The sequence below is a fragment of the Camelina sativa genome, chromosome 7 (assembly GCF_030686135.1).
Source record: "Camelina sativa cultivar CO46 ecotype springtype chromosome 7, ASM3068613v1".
NCBI lineage: Eukaryota > Viridiplantae > Streptophyta > Magnoliopsida > Brassicales > Brassicaceae > Camelina > Camelina sativa.
The window spans coordinates 9,630,766-9,646,591 of NC_141886.1; the positions used below are offsets into that span (position 1 = coordinate 9,630,766).

Below are 15,826 nucleotides of genomic sequence, written 5' to 3' on the forward strand. Positions count from 1 at the left end.
ATTGTTTTCTGTTTTTATCATAGGGTGATAAAGCAATTATGTTTTTTAAACACAATCAAAATGTAACTTATAAATTAATATTAAATACAAATTTGAGTTGTGTCTTGAATACAATATATATGATTATTGAATATAATGTGAGTTTTTTATATATTAGAAAATCTTTTATATTAAATTAGTCTTCATAAATTAATTTTGTTTCAGTTCTTACTTTGAAATGTATGAAACCATTTTATAGTAATAGGACAATTAGTTACAGCAAAGTTAATTAAGTTTTGTATGTTTGTTAAATAATTATGATAATTTAATTTATTTGTAGTTTCTTTTTTTTTTGGAAAAAAAAACTGATAAGTATTCTAAGAAAAAAAGTGTAATACCTTACTTTGATAGATAAATTATGTTGTCCTATATATTAATTTTATTTTCATATCTAAAAGTAATAGCTAACAACAAATAATTTTATAATATGATAAGTTAATTTTAAAATAATTTATTAAAAAAATATCACAAAACATATATCTTATACTCTAAGTCTAACTAATTTTTTTATAATAATTCATGAAAATAAAAGTGTGTCAAATTTAATATACATATTATTTTCTTCTATAAATTGTCTCTATTTCTAATCATTTTAAAATAAATAGTATAATTAACAATAAATTAATTTTGAAACTATTGTTTTCTACTATTTTTTGGGGGAGATAAAATAATTATGTTATAAAACCATTTTTTTAGTACATATATTTTAAAGACAGTCAAACTGTAACTTATAGAATACTATTAAATACAAATTTGAGTTTTGTCTTTAATATATTATATATGATTATTGAATATTATATGAGTTAGATATATATATATATATGTGAAAATATTATATTTTTTTTAAAATTAGGCTATCGTAAATTAATTTGGTTTCAGTTTTTAATTCAAAAGTTTGAAACCATTTTCTATTTTTATTTGGTTTCAATTTGTTTATATTTTTTAGTTGGGTTGAAAAGGGGGGTATGAGATTGTAGTTCTTTTTTTTTTTTTTTAGGTTCTATGGTGTATGATTTCATTATGAGATATATTAGATGCTAAAACTAAAAAATGGAAGAAATATATTTTTGTAACAATGTTGAAATTCAAGAAGCAAACTATACAACAATTATATATTTTAACAAACTATACGCCATATAAGATACAAATAAAATAAATAGAATGTTAAATTTAAAATTAGTGAGAATGACACCAAATGTCACTTGATAGGCAAAGTTAGAAAAAACCTTCTCTTATTATATAAAATTATTTATTACCGTTATTTCTATGAAAATAACTAAATTAAGAACAACAAGAAAGAAACCATTGATTAGACCATACCACAAACCCCACCAGGTCCACCGAACGTGAGCATCTCTCCACTGCCTAATTCAAACTCACGATACCATACATCATAACACTTTGGACTATCTACGTATTCCTCAAAACTATGGCAATTAATATCGACCAGACTTTTGTCTTGGAAAGATTTAAGCTGTTTCATGAAACTTGCTAAGTTGTCTATACGGTTTACTTCTCTCGGAAAAGTACCTGCCCCCATTGGAGGACTGATAGCTCCAGTTGGCCCTCCTGTATACCCGCCGAAATAAATTTGTGATGCTCCTTCCATCGAATACATATGAGAGGGCCAGTAGCCTATCAAGGTCTTTCTCGTCATCAATAACCAGCTCTTTGTTTTGGAGTCCTGTATGATTTGGTGCATAGTTTTTATATACAGTTTGCTAAATTTACGTATAACTTGCTAAAAGTTAAATATATTTCAATTACTTTACTTTTGTTTTAGTTTTACCTGACCGACGAGAAGATGAACATCGTACTGCTTTTTGCCTAAAACACTAACTTTGTCGTAAACCATACCAGGGTAGATTGTTTTATGGACTTGGACATATCCTCCTCGACACAACGCGTTGTAGCATCCCTTTTGGTGTTCGCCTGAGTCTGACTGTTATATGTGTACTTATTTGATTAAGAACACAACAAAACCAAAGATATTTTGAATTAAAAGATAAAAGTAAATATTACTTACTACCTACCGAGAATGTTGTTAGCCTTGGACGATCATCTCGGTACAACCCTGTATGCACCTAAAAAGACAGATCAATTGTGCCATAAGATTATAACTCGACATATGATGATTTTTATGAACATATGGATTTTGTACGTATAGTATACTTACAGCCCAACCGAATTGGATGCTGCTTATCATATCTTTTTCTCTGTGATTTAGCCAAACCCAAGCTTTGCTAAACTGATTTTTTAATACCCTTGGTTTGTAGATATTGAAAACCGCTTGTGCTCCACCGAATCTCTCTGTGGAATTGTCGAATGTTTTGATAATTGCATACTAACCAAAAAAAAATATTTTATCATGTCATTAAAACTTATGAAAATAAATCTTTTTAACCTTTGTTAAAATAATACTGTAGTTTAATGTCGTGGTTAAAAATACTTACATGTAGATTAGCTGCTGTAATTGTTGTCTCCGGATGGATAAAGTTATTAGTGTAGTTACTTTGCGGTTTGTGAATTGGTACTTGTCCTTTAGGACAACGTTCTTCAGATTTACTACTAGTAATCATATCTGATGTTTCTGGCTCCATCGATAGCATGGCTTGAAACTCGACGCTTGGTCTCATCTAGGATAGAGACAAACAAACAATTGAGAGGAATATTTTTGATGGTTGATCAAAGCATCTCGATAAATTCAAATTCTAATGATCATGAACCTCCATACCTGGATTTGGTGATCCTTCATCGATGGATGTTGAAATGCAGGTTGCTTATAGATATCAACACATTCATATTCTATTTCTCCCTGCCATAAAACAGTAGATATACATGAGTCAACAACATATGTACATGGAAACAAATAATGTATAAATTAAGTATCATTTTTTTTCCTTTTCTTTTGGCTACCTGAACTGTTGGAGAAATATGATGAGAAAAGAGATACATGAAAAGACATAATAACCAGTAAAAAGCCATAGATTATTGTTTTGATCCTAATCTGCTTTCCAAACAACATACTAATATATATAACCTTGAAAAAGTTCTAATTAAGAGTCTTTTGGTATTGACTATTGAGTCAACGTCATTATAACTCATTTAAAAGTAATAATAAAAAGAGATATGATTGCCAATAGAAAGTCAAAGCATGGTAATTAATTTCTAAATATTTCCACATCCGAATAAGGTAACTCTCAGTAACCACAATAGACTCTCTAATAGATTGCGTTTTTGCAGGATCTATTCTTACATAATATTCCCTAATTTACCATTATTATTTAATATAATTCCAAGGATTATGATTAAGGGTGTAAAAATGAGCTAGCTCCCTCAACTCAGCATAAGCTTGGATATTACATGAGCTAGCTCTGCTCAGTTACATATACGGTAAATTCGCACTTAGATAATTTTGATTGTCGGATACTCAAGAATATACAAAATCTAAATATTTTAAGTATTTAAATCATCACAAATATAAATATTTATATATATATATATATATATATATTAATATTGTGAGTTTATTTGGGTATCTGTTCAGATCAGGTTCGGATTTGGCGTTTTTTGAATTTTGAAATTTTAGAATCCGTTTGAATATTTGAAATTTGTGAGTTTAATTCGGCTCAGAATTTTCAGATCAGTTTTGTGTCGGATTCTCGAGTTTTAAGTAACTCGGATTGTCGGATTTTCGGATCAGTTTTGTAACGGATTCTCAATTAGGCTTTATTGGGCTTTCCACTATTTTTGCGAGGTGGCCCAATAACTACTGCTTTCCACTATATTTGCGAGGCGGCCCAATTAACTACTGTTCCAGTGGTGGTGGCAATTCGTGAAAAAAAAAAAAACAAAAAAGTAACGTCAGTATTTGTTGTTAAATATTTTAATTACCTAACGATTATCTTTTGTCGTTACTAGTTTTGAGATTAGCAACACGAATAATATTAGGATGTACATGACAAAAGTGCCCACCTTTGCCAGCGTAAACTAACTTGGATTTTTCCAAAAAAAACAAAATAAAAATAGAAAAAATAAATTAAAAAAATATATATACATACACTTACTTACTTGCATTACATACACACACCTCTTCTCTTTTCTCGTTGTTTCCGCAGAAAGCAAAAAAATCTCTGATAAAACCAAAACGATGACGGAGTCACAATTATGGAATTGGATCTCGTCGCCTTTATCGATCTCTGCTCTTTTCATCTCCTCCGTCTTCGTTATGTACGGATTTTTACTGAAGCCGAAGCGGAATAGTATCCGTCGTCACGATCGAACCGTCTCCACCGTCACCTCAGACGTCGGATCTGTTAATATCACCGGAGATACCGTTGCTGATGTTATTGTTGTTGGTGCTGGTGTTGCTGGTTCTGCTCTTGCTTATACTCTTGGAAAGGTCTGTTTTATTAATAATTTTGATAAAGCGTAATTTTAAAGGATTCGTAATTAGGAAGAAGGGATGGTTTTAGAGGATTTTGATTTCGGTGTTATGCGGAATGAAGCAGTGCTAATTATTTCTTAGTGAAAGCGAATTTGAGATTGCATTCGTTTGTGTTGAATTGAAGCAGTGTTCGTTCTGTTTTCGTGGATTTGGATTTGAAATGTTACGTTAGTAGTGATTGTGAAAACAATTTTGATGGTTTACACCCAATGCAGGAGTCTTGAGATTTGCATTGGTCAACTCAACACTATTTTGTGATTTATATTAAAACGTTTTGGACACATTGCACGAAACCTATTTTGTCTTTGCACGAAACCTTTTTTGTCCTTTTACTTGGAATCATTTGTTTTTACGAAAACAACTTGTTTTGCGGAATGCACGAGCTCTTGAGATTATTTAGCAGGGTCAACGAATACTATTTGATTTCAGGATACGTTAAAATTTGCTGTTGTTCTTTGACTTTAAGGGCCAAACTAGTTTACAGAGCAGGTTGTTAAATGTGTTATGGTTGTTCCTGTGGAGAATTAATTTACTATTGGTTTATATGCAGTCTACTTTTATGTGTCTCAGTGTGCTAGAAGTGCTGAATTGTATACTGTTTTGTGATGTTATAGGATAAGCGACGAGTTCACGTGATTGAAAGAGATTTATCTGAGCCTGATCGTATTGTTGGGGAGCTTTTACAACCTGGGGGTTACCTTAAGTTATTAGAGTTGGGAATTGAAGGTAAGTAAATTTTTTGTTGACATCTAGTTTGCTTTGTAGTTGTTTACTAGTTAAATGACGTCAAGGGTGGTATATACAGATTGTGTGGAGGGAATAGATGCTCAGCGTGTGTATGGTTATGGACTTTTTAAGGATGGGAAACGCATTCGCTTAGCTTATCCGTTGGAGAAGTTTCATGAAGATGTATCTGGAAGGAGCTTTCACAATGGACGATTTATACAAAGAATGCGGGAGAAAGCTGCTTCACTTCCCAAGTATGTTTCTTCTTTTTATAAATGCCTTCAGTTGTTATAGCCTATAGACCTTTTATCCTTTTCACCTGCTCTACCTAGACACTTACTAGAATTTCCAAGGTGTTAATCCCAGTTTTATGAAATAGTATTAGTTTGTGTTAAAACATAATGAATGCATAAAACATCGTTTTTGAATCACTTATCTTAAAATTGTTCTTGTTTGGTTGAATCACGGATTTTTTTTATATGAGGCAATTTTATGTACTGCTAATGACTGTTTCAACTTATATCTATACTCAACAGTGTTCAGCTAGAGCAAGGAACAGTTCTTTCTCTTCTAGAAGAGAATGGGACTATCAAAGGTGTGAGATATAAGAATAAAGCAGGGGAGGAACAAACAGCATTTGCAGCTTTGACTATAGTTTGTGACGGTTGTTTCTCAAACCTGCGTCGCTCTTTGTGCAATCCTCAGGTAACATGCTGTTTAATATTGATCTCTGTTTTCTCGTATCAGAGTTTACTCTCAGCTGATTTTACAAAAGCAAAAAAAATAACTGTATCAGCTTCAAAAGTAATTACTATATATCTCTGCTATCTTCTCACAGGTCGAGGTGCCTTCTTGTTTTGTCGGTTTGGTCTTAGAGAATTGCAATCTTCCATATGCAAACCATGGACATGTTGTCTTAGCAGATCCATCACCTATTTTGATGTATCCAATTAGTAGCACAGAGGTCCGGTGTCTAGTCGATGTTCCCGGCCAAAAATTGCCGTCCATTGCAAATGGTGAAATGAAAAAATATTTGAAGACTGTTGTGGCTCCACAGGTATGGAAGCTTTTTTTTTTTTTTTTTTTTTTTTTCACACTGTGGACTTCTATTCAAGGCGTTTTTCTTAAACTTTGTTAATAAATTTGTGTGTTTCTCATCTTGTCTAGATGCCTCATGAGGTTTATGAATCGTTCATTGCTGCGGTTGATAAAGGAAACATTAAGTCCATGCCAAACAGAAGCATGCCAGCTTCTCCATATCCTACTCCAGGGGCTTTGTTAATGGGAGATGCATTTAACATGCGTCATCCTTTAACAGGTGGAGGAATGACGGTTGCATTATCTGACATTGTTGTCCTGCGTAATCTTCTTAGACCGCTGCGTGACCTTAGTGACGGTGCTAGTCTCTGCAAATATCTCGAATCATTTTACACTCTGCGAAAGGTAAAACATCAATTGTAGACTAATTTGTAGTCTATATAAGAATCAAGATAGTTTAAGTTTTCTGTTGTTGTCAAAGTGTGAACCAGTGTTTGAAATTGCTCACTTGCAGCCAGTTGCAGCCACAATTAACACCTTAGCCAATGCTCTTTACCAAGTGTTCTGTTCATCAGAAAATGAAGCAAAAAATGAAATGAGGGAAGCCTGCTTCGATTATTTGGGCCTCGGAGGCATGTGCACAAGTGGACCAGTAGCTCTGCTTTCGGGTTTGAACCCTCGACCGTTAACACTTGTGTGCCATTTCTTCGCGGTTGCGGTTTATGGAGTCATACGGTTGTTAATCCCATTCCCTTCCCCAAAACGAATCTGGCTTGGAGCCAAATTGATATTGGTACGAATAACATTATTCAGTTTTCATCAGTCTATTATTTTAGTTGTATCGGTATGATATTAACGCATAAAGCGAAAAATCGCAGGGAGCTTCGGGGATTATATTTCCGATAATAAAAGCCGAAGGAGTTAGGCAGATGTTTTTCCCAGCAACTGTACCTGCATACTACAGAGCTCCTCCGGTTAAAGGAGAAACCAAATGTTCATAGTTCTGATTGATTCTGTCACACATCCAAAAGAAAATGAAAGTTGTTTATTGCAATTGCATCTCGTGAGTTTTTGTTGTGTTAGTGTTCTTTAAACGTATAAAAATGTCAAAAATGCAATGATTATCTCTTTTTTTTTTTTTTAATTTTTATACATAGGTTTTGATGGGTTGTATTTAGTGATGTTAAAATGGGCCGGATGCCCGCAGGCCTAAACGGGTCAGTATTAAAAATTTAAGCCCGTGACCCGTTTAATAACACTACAAAAAATAAAAAACTTAAACAGGTTCACCTTTTAGACCCGCGGGTGTAACGGGTAGCCCGTTTATTTCTCAACTTTAAACCTAAAAACTAAAACGCCGACGTCTCACTTCGTCTCTCTCTTTCGATTCCATCTCTCGCCGATGTCTCCATCTCCAGTTCTCCACTAAGCTAAAGCTCGAATCAACAAACAAGGGTAAGCTCGAATCACCACGAAGCTAAAGCTAAAGCTCTCGAATCACGAAGATAATTGTCTCTTTCGTTCCTCACTGCTTCTTGGTAAGTTTGGTTTTTCTTAATTTCGATTTTGGGGGAATTCGATGGTTTTTCTTGGACGAGAGTTTTTGAACTCGAATTTTTCGTCCCTCAGTTTCATGGGTTTGAGAGATTAAGGAGTAACAATCCAAACCCTTCAAGGGTTAAGCTTGGTCTGAAGAAAAGGGCTATCAAAATTGGCTTAGTTTTAGATGAACCTCTTCTTAGTTTTAGATGAACCTCTTCTGATACTTAGTTAGTGTTACAAATCGAGTAGTACTAGTGCTTAGTTTTAGTTGCTTAGTCTACAATCGAGTAATGTTCTACAATCCAGTAGTACTAGTGCTTAGTTTTAGTTGTTTAGTGATTTTTATTTTGTGTTAATTTTACTGTTTGATTTGTACAGGAGCAAACAATGTTGAAAAGAGTAGCACAAAGAGTTTAGACCTCTTGGAAACGAGCTGTGTTTAGAAGGAGCGCTGTTGAAAACCATTGCAGTAGAACCAATTAATTAGTCACAAGGTACGTTTGTTACTTACTTACTTACACAAAGTTTCACTCATGTCTCGATTTGTGAACCAATTAATTAGTCACTCATGTTCCATGTTAAGTTTGTTTAGTGAACTTATGTTATTCTAAAATATTTTGATTATTTCTAATCTCTATTTTAGTTTTATTCATATATCATTAATGTTAAATATACAAGTTATACAATCTCTAATAAAAAAGCAATTAAGTAAAAAAGCAAAAAAAATTCCATCTAAACGGGTCTAAACGGGCCAGATAAATGGGCAGAGTCTAAACGGTACATGGTCTAAACGGGCAGGACTTAAACGAGTATGGCTTAAGCGGGTCCAAAACGGGCAGGGCTTAAATGGGCAGGATCTAAATGGGCAGGGTAGTCCCATATTAACATCACTAGTTGTATTGTATCTTATTGCTAAAGGTATACCATATGTCTTTTATTTATCCAAGTCTCTGCGTTATAAAATTGTTTTCCCTGAAAACCAGTTTTGAAACTAGAGTCTTGTTTGTTTCGTGCGTCTAAGGCCCTGTTCGTTTCACCAGTTAGCATGTTCATTCAAATGATCCATTCAAAAGTTTTATCCAAATGATTCACTTGAATGTCAAATGACTCAACAAACACACAAAAAAATGGTTCATTTGGATGATGCATTTGAATGGAAATGTGTTTGATTAGAATAATGACTAAACTACCCATGTTTTGATCTAACAATTTTTACTTTTAATCTTAACCATATTAATTTTAAATATTGATCTAAAATATATATACATAAATTTTCATTCAAAACCAAACAAAAACTCTAGAAATCCCAATATAAATTATTTATAACAATTTTTTTATAAGATATAAAACATGTTATGCCAATGTAAATTATTTGTAAATTATTTATAACAATTTTTTTTAAGTTTTTACAATAAAGACTGAACTGCTCAAGAACACGAGCAATAGACTTAGGATTGAAGCAGAGGAATCACTTTTGGCTTGGAATGGGAAAGAATCTATGTAATCATCCAGCTCCCAAATGTTTCCTGCAAAACCAATGAACATCAATCAAGTTTGTAAATCCTTAAGCTAAGTGACAATCCCAAATCCTACTATGGTAACATCAAACAAACACACAGCTTTACCATCAAACAAACCACAACAACGAAGTCTCTGCTTTACTAACCACAACTTCAAGCATCAACCAAACAAACGTAACCACAAAGCTATACTAACAGAAGTCTCTGCTTAGGATCAGAAAACACACAACTCAGAAAAAGTTGTAACATTCACAATCGAATAAGAAGCAGAGACTCAAACAACCTCAGATACAGAGCATAAAACCGAGCACATACCTTCTAATATGGAAGTGTAGTTCCTTCTGCCATCTCCATAGTGATAGAATCACGCACATCTTCCATCATTCTATCACCAGCAGGTATGTATGGAACATGTCCATCATTTTCATCACCATGATGTTCATATGATTCCACCACTTCCCAATGTAAAAAATCAATATCATCCTCTTGTGAATCTTTCATAAAATTATGGAGAGCCATTGTTGTTGTCACAATCTTAATCCATTTATTCAGCTCATACTTAGGGTGCTTCCTGTCAAGAATTCTCCATTTGGCCTTCCAAACACCAAAGGTTCTCTCAATTATCGATCTCAGACCAGAATGTTTACGGTTAAACAGCTCCCTACTGTTGGTCGGTGGTCCTCCTCTGCTGAACTGGTCTAGGTGATATCTAACTCTGCAATGAGGACCTAGGTAACCACTTCTAGTTGGATACCCTGAGTCCACTAAATAGTATTTTCCAGGCGGAGGATGAGGGAAAGAAGCTTCTTGTGTAGCACAATATGTTAGCACTTTTGTGTCATGTGCTCTCCCGGGAACTCCAACATAAGCATAAGTAAATCTCATACTGAAATTGCATATTGCAAGCAAATTCATTGTTGCTTCTGCTTTTCGACCTCTAAATGGCTCTACATTCCCTGATGGAGGACGAACTGACTCATGAGTACCATCAAGGGCACCAATGCAGTCTCTAAAATAAGGCATATACCGGCTATCATTCACTAGAAAAGGACTAACACTTATCAAATCATCCCTTGTAGGTTTCACTATATCTGCTGCAAGTTTTAATAGAGCAATTAAAACCTCATCCAACTTCCTCTTCACTGTATCGAGTGAATGTTGATATCGCTCAGCTATAACGTGTACAGTTAGATCTTGTGCAACCATCTCTAAGAACAACGCAACACTCTCTTCTAGAAAAATATGGCAAGATCCCTCTAACTTATACTGTTCCGATAGCCTCTTACATAAACTCCTAAATGTTGACTGGTTCATGCGTAGAATATCAAATCATTGTACCTTAGACTCGAACATAAACCGATGCACACGGCACCATCCTTCACCTCTGTTTGTCCTCACTAGTTGTCTGTCAATATTAACTTTCTTCACTCCATACATTTCTTCTATAAGAGCATACATGTAGTTTCCTCCTCTAATACCAAATCCATGTCATCATCCTCAATCAAACACCTGAACGTTTCCCACAATTTGTATCAAATGGTATCAGAGGTTAGCATCATGTTTCCTATAATTTGTATCATTCGAAAGCATGAACTTATACAAAACCATACCTGCATAATGAAAAGACCTTCAAGGACTGCTCCTCAATTCCAAGTGATAGACCTATGACCAAAATTAGTAGGACAATGAAAGACAATCTCAAATAAACATCATAAAATCCTAAATACACATAATGAAATCTCAAATAAACATAATGAAATCTCAAATAAACATCATAAAACCTCATAGGTATTGAAAGTTAAACATTAGAGTTTACAAAAAACATAAAACAATAGTTGTAAACACACTCACACTCACACTAGAGTTTATAGAAAACATAAGAGTAGATATTAGGTTTACAAAAACAATAAAAATGTTGAGAACTTTCTCTAGCTTCATTCATGTCATTGAAGGTCTCTCGTTCTCTAGCTTCATTCATGCATCCCTGCTTTCACCAGTTGCAAACTCCAAGTAGAGAACCTTATTCTCATCATCTTCATAGAATAAAAATGGCTGTCGATTAGAAATATCTTGCTTCAGATGCTGAATTGATGCTCTGTATAAGGGAGACCACATTCTTATAGCAGGCAGAGAGTGTAGAACCTTCAAAGCTCGAAGCTGGCAACAACTAAACTCAGGGTGGCTCTCTATTAGTCGGTTCTTGTGGGAAAGAATATTGTCCCATGATTGAACATTGTTCTTAATCACTTCTGCTACACATTCTCCAGCTTGTGCAGACCTTGATCTTTTTCTACTAGCCCTTGACTTACTTGAAGATGAAGGACCAATGTTAGCAGTGGAAATTGAGGAACCATTACCATCAGGAAGGATTTGCCTTGATCCACCATCATCATCAGGATCAACATCTTGAGTAGGAAGGAATTGTCTTTCAGTATCATCATAAGGATCATCATCTTGATTCAGATGCATTGCGTCTAACTGCTCTTCTCCTTGTTGTGCAGACCAACCCTCAGCTCCACTGATATGAACTGTACCAAAGACTTTTTCCATCAAATCCACATTTGCAACTGGTTTATCTTTTATTTTCCTAGCTCCTGACCATTCCTGAACAAAACAATGAGAAAAAAAAATTAAACTCAGTGGTAAGCGCATTAAAGGTTGCTTGGACAAATCCTAATGAGAAGACACCAAAAGATGCATGCTATTTAGATATCCGCAGAGTAGACCAAACAATGATCACTGGATTCATAAATCGCATAATCAATGCATAGATCAAAACAAGAAGCTTAAGAATAAGTTTAAGAATAAAGCAATGCAAGCGCAGAACAAGAAGCTTAGACAACATCATCACTCACAAAACAAATAAGGAGAAGCTTAAGAATAAGTTTTACAAACCAAATAAGAAATCTACATACCTTACATCGGTCGTTCCACCAGTCATCAGTCATGTTTATGCTCCCATTTGAATGATAACCAAGTCCAGTTCTGTTGTGAGTAAGTTTCTTGAAAGCTTCGTACTACTTCTTGCAAGTAGTATATTTGATCCCAAATTTTTTCCAAGGATGGCTTTCCCCATATACCTCATAAAACTTATATATGATCGATTGTCTAGCAGCATCATTCACATTTTGTTTTCTTATATTTCCTTTAAGCTTCTCATCAAGTCTTAGTTGGAGATAGAAACGGGTTTGCTCATCACTCCATGCAAGATTCTTAAGTGATATAAACATACATTTTTGTAAAAAATCAATCTACACTACAAAACTGCATTAATTAAAATATGAGTTTAGAGGGGAAGATACTCACATCAGTGCCATGGATAGTTGTCATTGTTTTTCTGAAGAAGATCTATGTCCTACACACACACAAAAAAACAAATAAGCATCAGTCATTGAAGAAACAAACAAATAAGCAACCAACACCCTCTTTGTTTAGTGTTTGTAAACATAACCATTTAACCCAAATTTCATCATATGTGACAACTAAATTGCAGATGAAAAACCCATAGAGAACATACAAAGAAGAACTAAACCCTCATTCTTAACAAAGAAGAACTAGCGAGAGAGAGATACAAAACTTCTAATTATTCAAATCCACCACAACTGAAATCAAAGCAAGCGATGCAGAATCAAAAATAAAATATAGCAAAGAACAAAATTGTCACATAGGGATATAAATAAACACAAACCCATGTCTAAAAACATTCACAAGATCAAGCCAAATTCAAAACAATCACAAGATCAAGCCAAGTTCATTGAGACATTTCATCAAACAATTGGGTTGCATCAAAAACTACAAGCTCTAGAACAAAACAAATTTGGACAAACCCACCAGCTGAAATCGAAGGAAGCAGATGTAGAATCAAAAATTAAGTATAGCAAACAACAAATGTTACACAGAGTTCGATCAAACACCAAAGTCTGAGATGATCGGAGCTGTTAGAGAGATCAGAGCTGATTATTGAGAACTTACCAAAACGATGAAGCAGTGATGAACGAGAGAGACAATGAAAGGATGAAGAGATTCTGAGATTCTGAGAGAACAAAGCTTTGTTGAAGCTTCGTTGAAGCTCAGCTCTTGAGAGTAAAAATTTGGTCACGTAAACTGTTGCTTTAAAAGATTTTATTATGCACAACATGTGATTTTGACTACATTTAAATAGAGTTTTCTCCCAGGCACACTCCCTGAGGAGCTTGAGGAAGGCTTTTACCCAAATCTCAACCACCAAACTTCCACCAATGAAACATAACCCTTGCTTTTAACCGCCGGTCCATAACTGAAATTTTCAAATTTCAAACGAGATTAGGAGATCTGATGGCTCTCTCATTCAAGTTCTAACCTTGTTTCTGCTCTTCTAAGCTGCATTTACTGCCTCTACTCCATCGCATTAACTCAGCAGCAACAAGATCCCGAAACCTTTATCAACCAGGTCACAACTCAATCTTTTACAACCTTTACTTCCCGCCTTCTAGCATACTACGGTACCAAAACAGCACAACCATCGATCCTCCATAATGGCAAATCGCATTCCACATCACCTGAAAGGCAAGGAAATACTCCGTGATTATTCTCCTCCCCCAAGAAAGAGAATCAGAGCCCCTGAACTGGATACCTCAGACCTAATACGGGAGAACTCCTTAACCCTCATCGGACGCCTTATGAACCCCAAGATTCAAAGAATGCGGGTTCTCTTCCCCTTCCTCCTTAACCGCTGGAACCTGCAAGGAAAAGCAACTGGTTTAAATCTAGGCCAAGATATTTTTCAGTTTACCTTTGAATCGGAGGAGGATATCAACCAAGTACTAGCTAACAGACCCTACCATTTTGATCACTGGATGGTCATTATCCAACGCTGAGAACCTATCATATCACCGTCTTTCCCGAACCAAATCCCTTTCTAGATGGAGATCCAAGGACTTCCCAAGCACTACTGGAAAAAAGAAATGGTTCACTCAATAGGTGAAGCTCTAGGAGAGATTCTTGAGTGGGATATCACACCTTCCTCTGTTCTTTTAAAAATCCTCTTGAATGGCCTTGAACCTATAAAGAAGGAAACAATCATAGACTTCGCGGATGGTAGCGAAGCCCTAATCTTTCAGGAGTACAGAAACCTCAAAAACCACTGCTCTGATTGCTTACGACTCACTCATGATAAGTATCTCTACCCAGAGTTGGAAAAATCAAGGCAGGTTCACCACTCCCCAGAAAAACAGAATACAGTTACTTCAAAAAACCTCTTTGTCTCTAGGAACTACTACACTCCCCAAGACAACTTTCTACCACCATATGAAATTCACCGGTCCTCTAAAAGACCCAACCCCCATCTATTCAGGTCCACCTCAAGGAAGAGTTTCCATGGAGATAGGAGCCAAAAAGACAGAGAAACGTCAGGACAGAGAACATCATCTTACAGCCAAAGAGATCGCAATAACCGAACTTACAGACCAAGAGAATCATACCTCCCAAGGATCTCTAAACAGCAGATAGGAACCCTACAGCGATCAGTTAGTCAACAAACCAGGGAGCAAATCATGAATGAGCTCCAAGAAGTAACAATACATGTCATGCCCAGACCCAGTTGAAAGTGCTGCAAGGAGATTGAGAGGTATTCAAAGTGACTCTGAAAATATGGTGGTGGAAACCGCAAACGCTATCCTGGCATCAAACCGCTTAGCCTCTGCCTTTCTGGAGGAACCTCTCTATGATATTCAAGAAGCAACCACACAAGTCTCCACCCTGGCATCAAACCAAGCTAAGACCTCACGCCCCACGGGAGAAACTAGTAAATGTGGCAGAGGTCGCCCTCCATCTCAAAAACAGGGAGGAAAACTTAGTAACCCTCTTCGAGGAGCAAAAACACAAAAAAGAAACCTCACTCAAGGCTCATCGCGCAAGCCCCCCATCCCCACAAACACCTCCACTTCGAGCCCTTCGAAGCCAAATCAGAAGAATCCAAGGCGACCACAACTGTAAGACAGAGCAGAGACCATCAAACATGCAACTCAAGTAGTCATACGACTAACCCTGCAAACCCACCCAGAGTCGCCCTAATACCTGCGAGCAAGAAGCATAAGGCGGATTTTCAGAATCTGCCACCTCCTCTTCCTTAAGAGTTGTTAGCTGGAGCTGTTGTGGGTTGGGGAACCCCATAACAGTCCAGAGACTCCGGGAAATACACAAAAAGATTTTCCCGGATATCCTGTTTCTTATGGAAACTTAAAACGCACCTGATGCTATCCAAAAAACTCTGAAGTGGCTAGATTACCCTCACCAACACCTGATTCCCTCAGATTCACCAGCTGCAGGTGGTCTTGCTCTATTCTGGAAATCTAACATCAAGCTAGAAATCATCACCTCAAACCTTCATTTTATAGATACCAAAATAAAAGCAAAATGAGGATACTTTTACGCTACTTTCTTGTATGGTGAACCAGAGAGGTCTAAGAGATATCAGGCTTGGAATGATCTCCAAAACTATGTCTCGTCAAGAACGGGTCCTTGGTTCCTAACTGGA

General features: G+C 35.7%; 3 protein-coding genes across 3 annotated transcripts; 1 reads left to right on the forward strand and 2 right to left on the reverse strand.

Annotated features, from left to right (window-relative positions):
* Positions 1-1,254: 1,254 nt before the first annotated feature.
* Positions 1,255-3,048, reverse strand: LOC104704484 (protein neprosin-like). Its single transcript, XM_087456604.1, has 7 exons — positions 2,956-3,048; positions 2,774-2,854; positions 2,493-2,675; positions 2,216-2,383; positions 2,073-2,123; positions 1,829-1,981; positions 1,255-1,723 (listed from the first exon to the last, which is right to left on the reverse strand). The coding sequence occupies exons 1-7, from the start codon at positions 3,022-3,024 to the stop codon at positions 1,349-1,351; spliced, it is 1,080 nt and encodes a 359-aa protein (XP_087312730.1). The 5' UTR covers positions 3,025-3,048; the 3' UTR covers positions 1,255-1,348.
* Positions 3,049-4,113: 1,065 nt separating this feature from the next.
* XF1 (FAD/NAD(P)-binding oxidoreductase family protein) lies at positions 4,114-7,423 on the forward strand. Its single transcript, XM_087459241.1, has 8 exons — positions 4,114-4,441; positions 5,101-5,212; positions 5,292-5,466; positions 5,749-5,917; positions 6,051-6,269; positions 6,380-6,655; positions 6,765-7,043; positions 7,129-7,423. Exons 1-8 carry the CDS (start codon positions 4,190-4,192, stop codon positions 7,249-7,251), a joined length of 1,605 nt encoding a protein of 534 aa, XP_087315367.1. The 5' UTR covers positions 4,114-4,189; the 3' UTR covers positions 7,252-7,423.
* A 3,863-nt stretch (positions 7,424-11,286) lies between these two features.
* LOC147941113 (uncharacterized) lies at positions 11,287-12,669 on the reverse strand. The gene is made up of 3 exons (XM_087460259.1): positions 12,619-12,669; positions 12,228-12,524; positions 11,287-11,916 (listed from the first exon to the last, which is right to left on the reverse strand). Exons 2-3 carry the CDS (start codon positions 12,258-12,260, stop codon positions 11,287-11,289), a joined length of 663 nt encoding a protein of 220 aa, XP_087316385.1. The 5' UTR covers positions 12,261-12,524; positions 12,619-12,669.
* Positions 12,670-15,826: the final 3,157 nt, after the last annotated feature.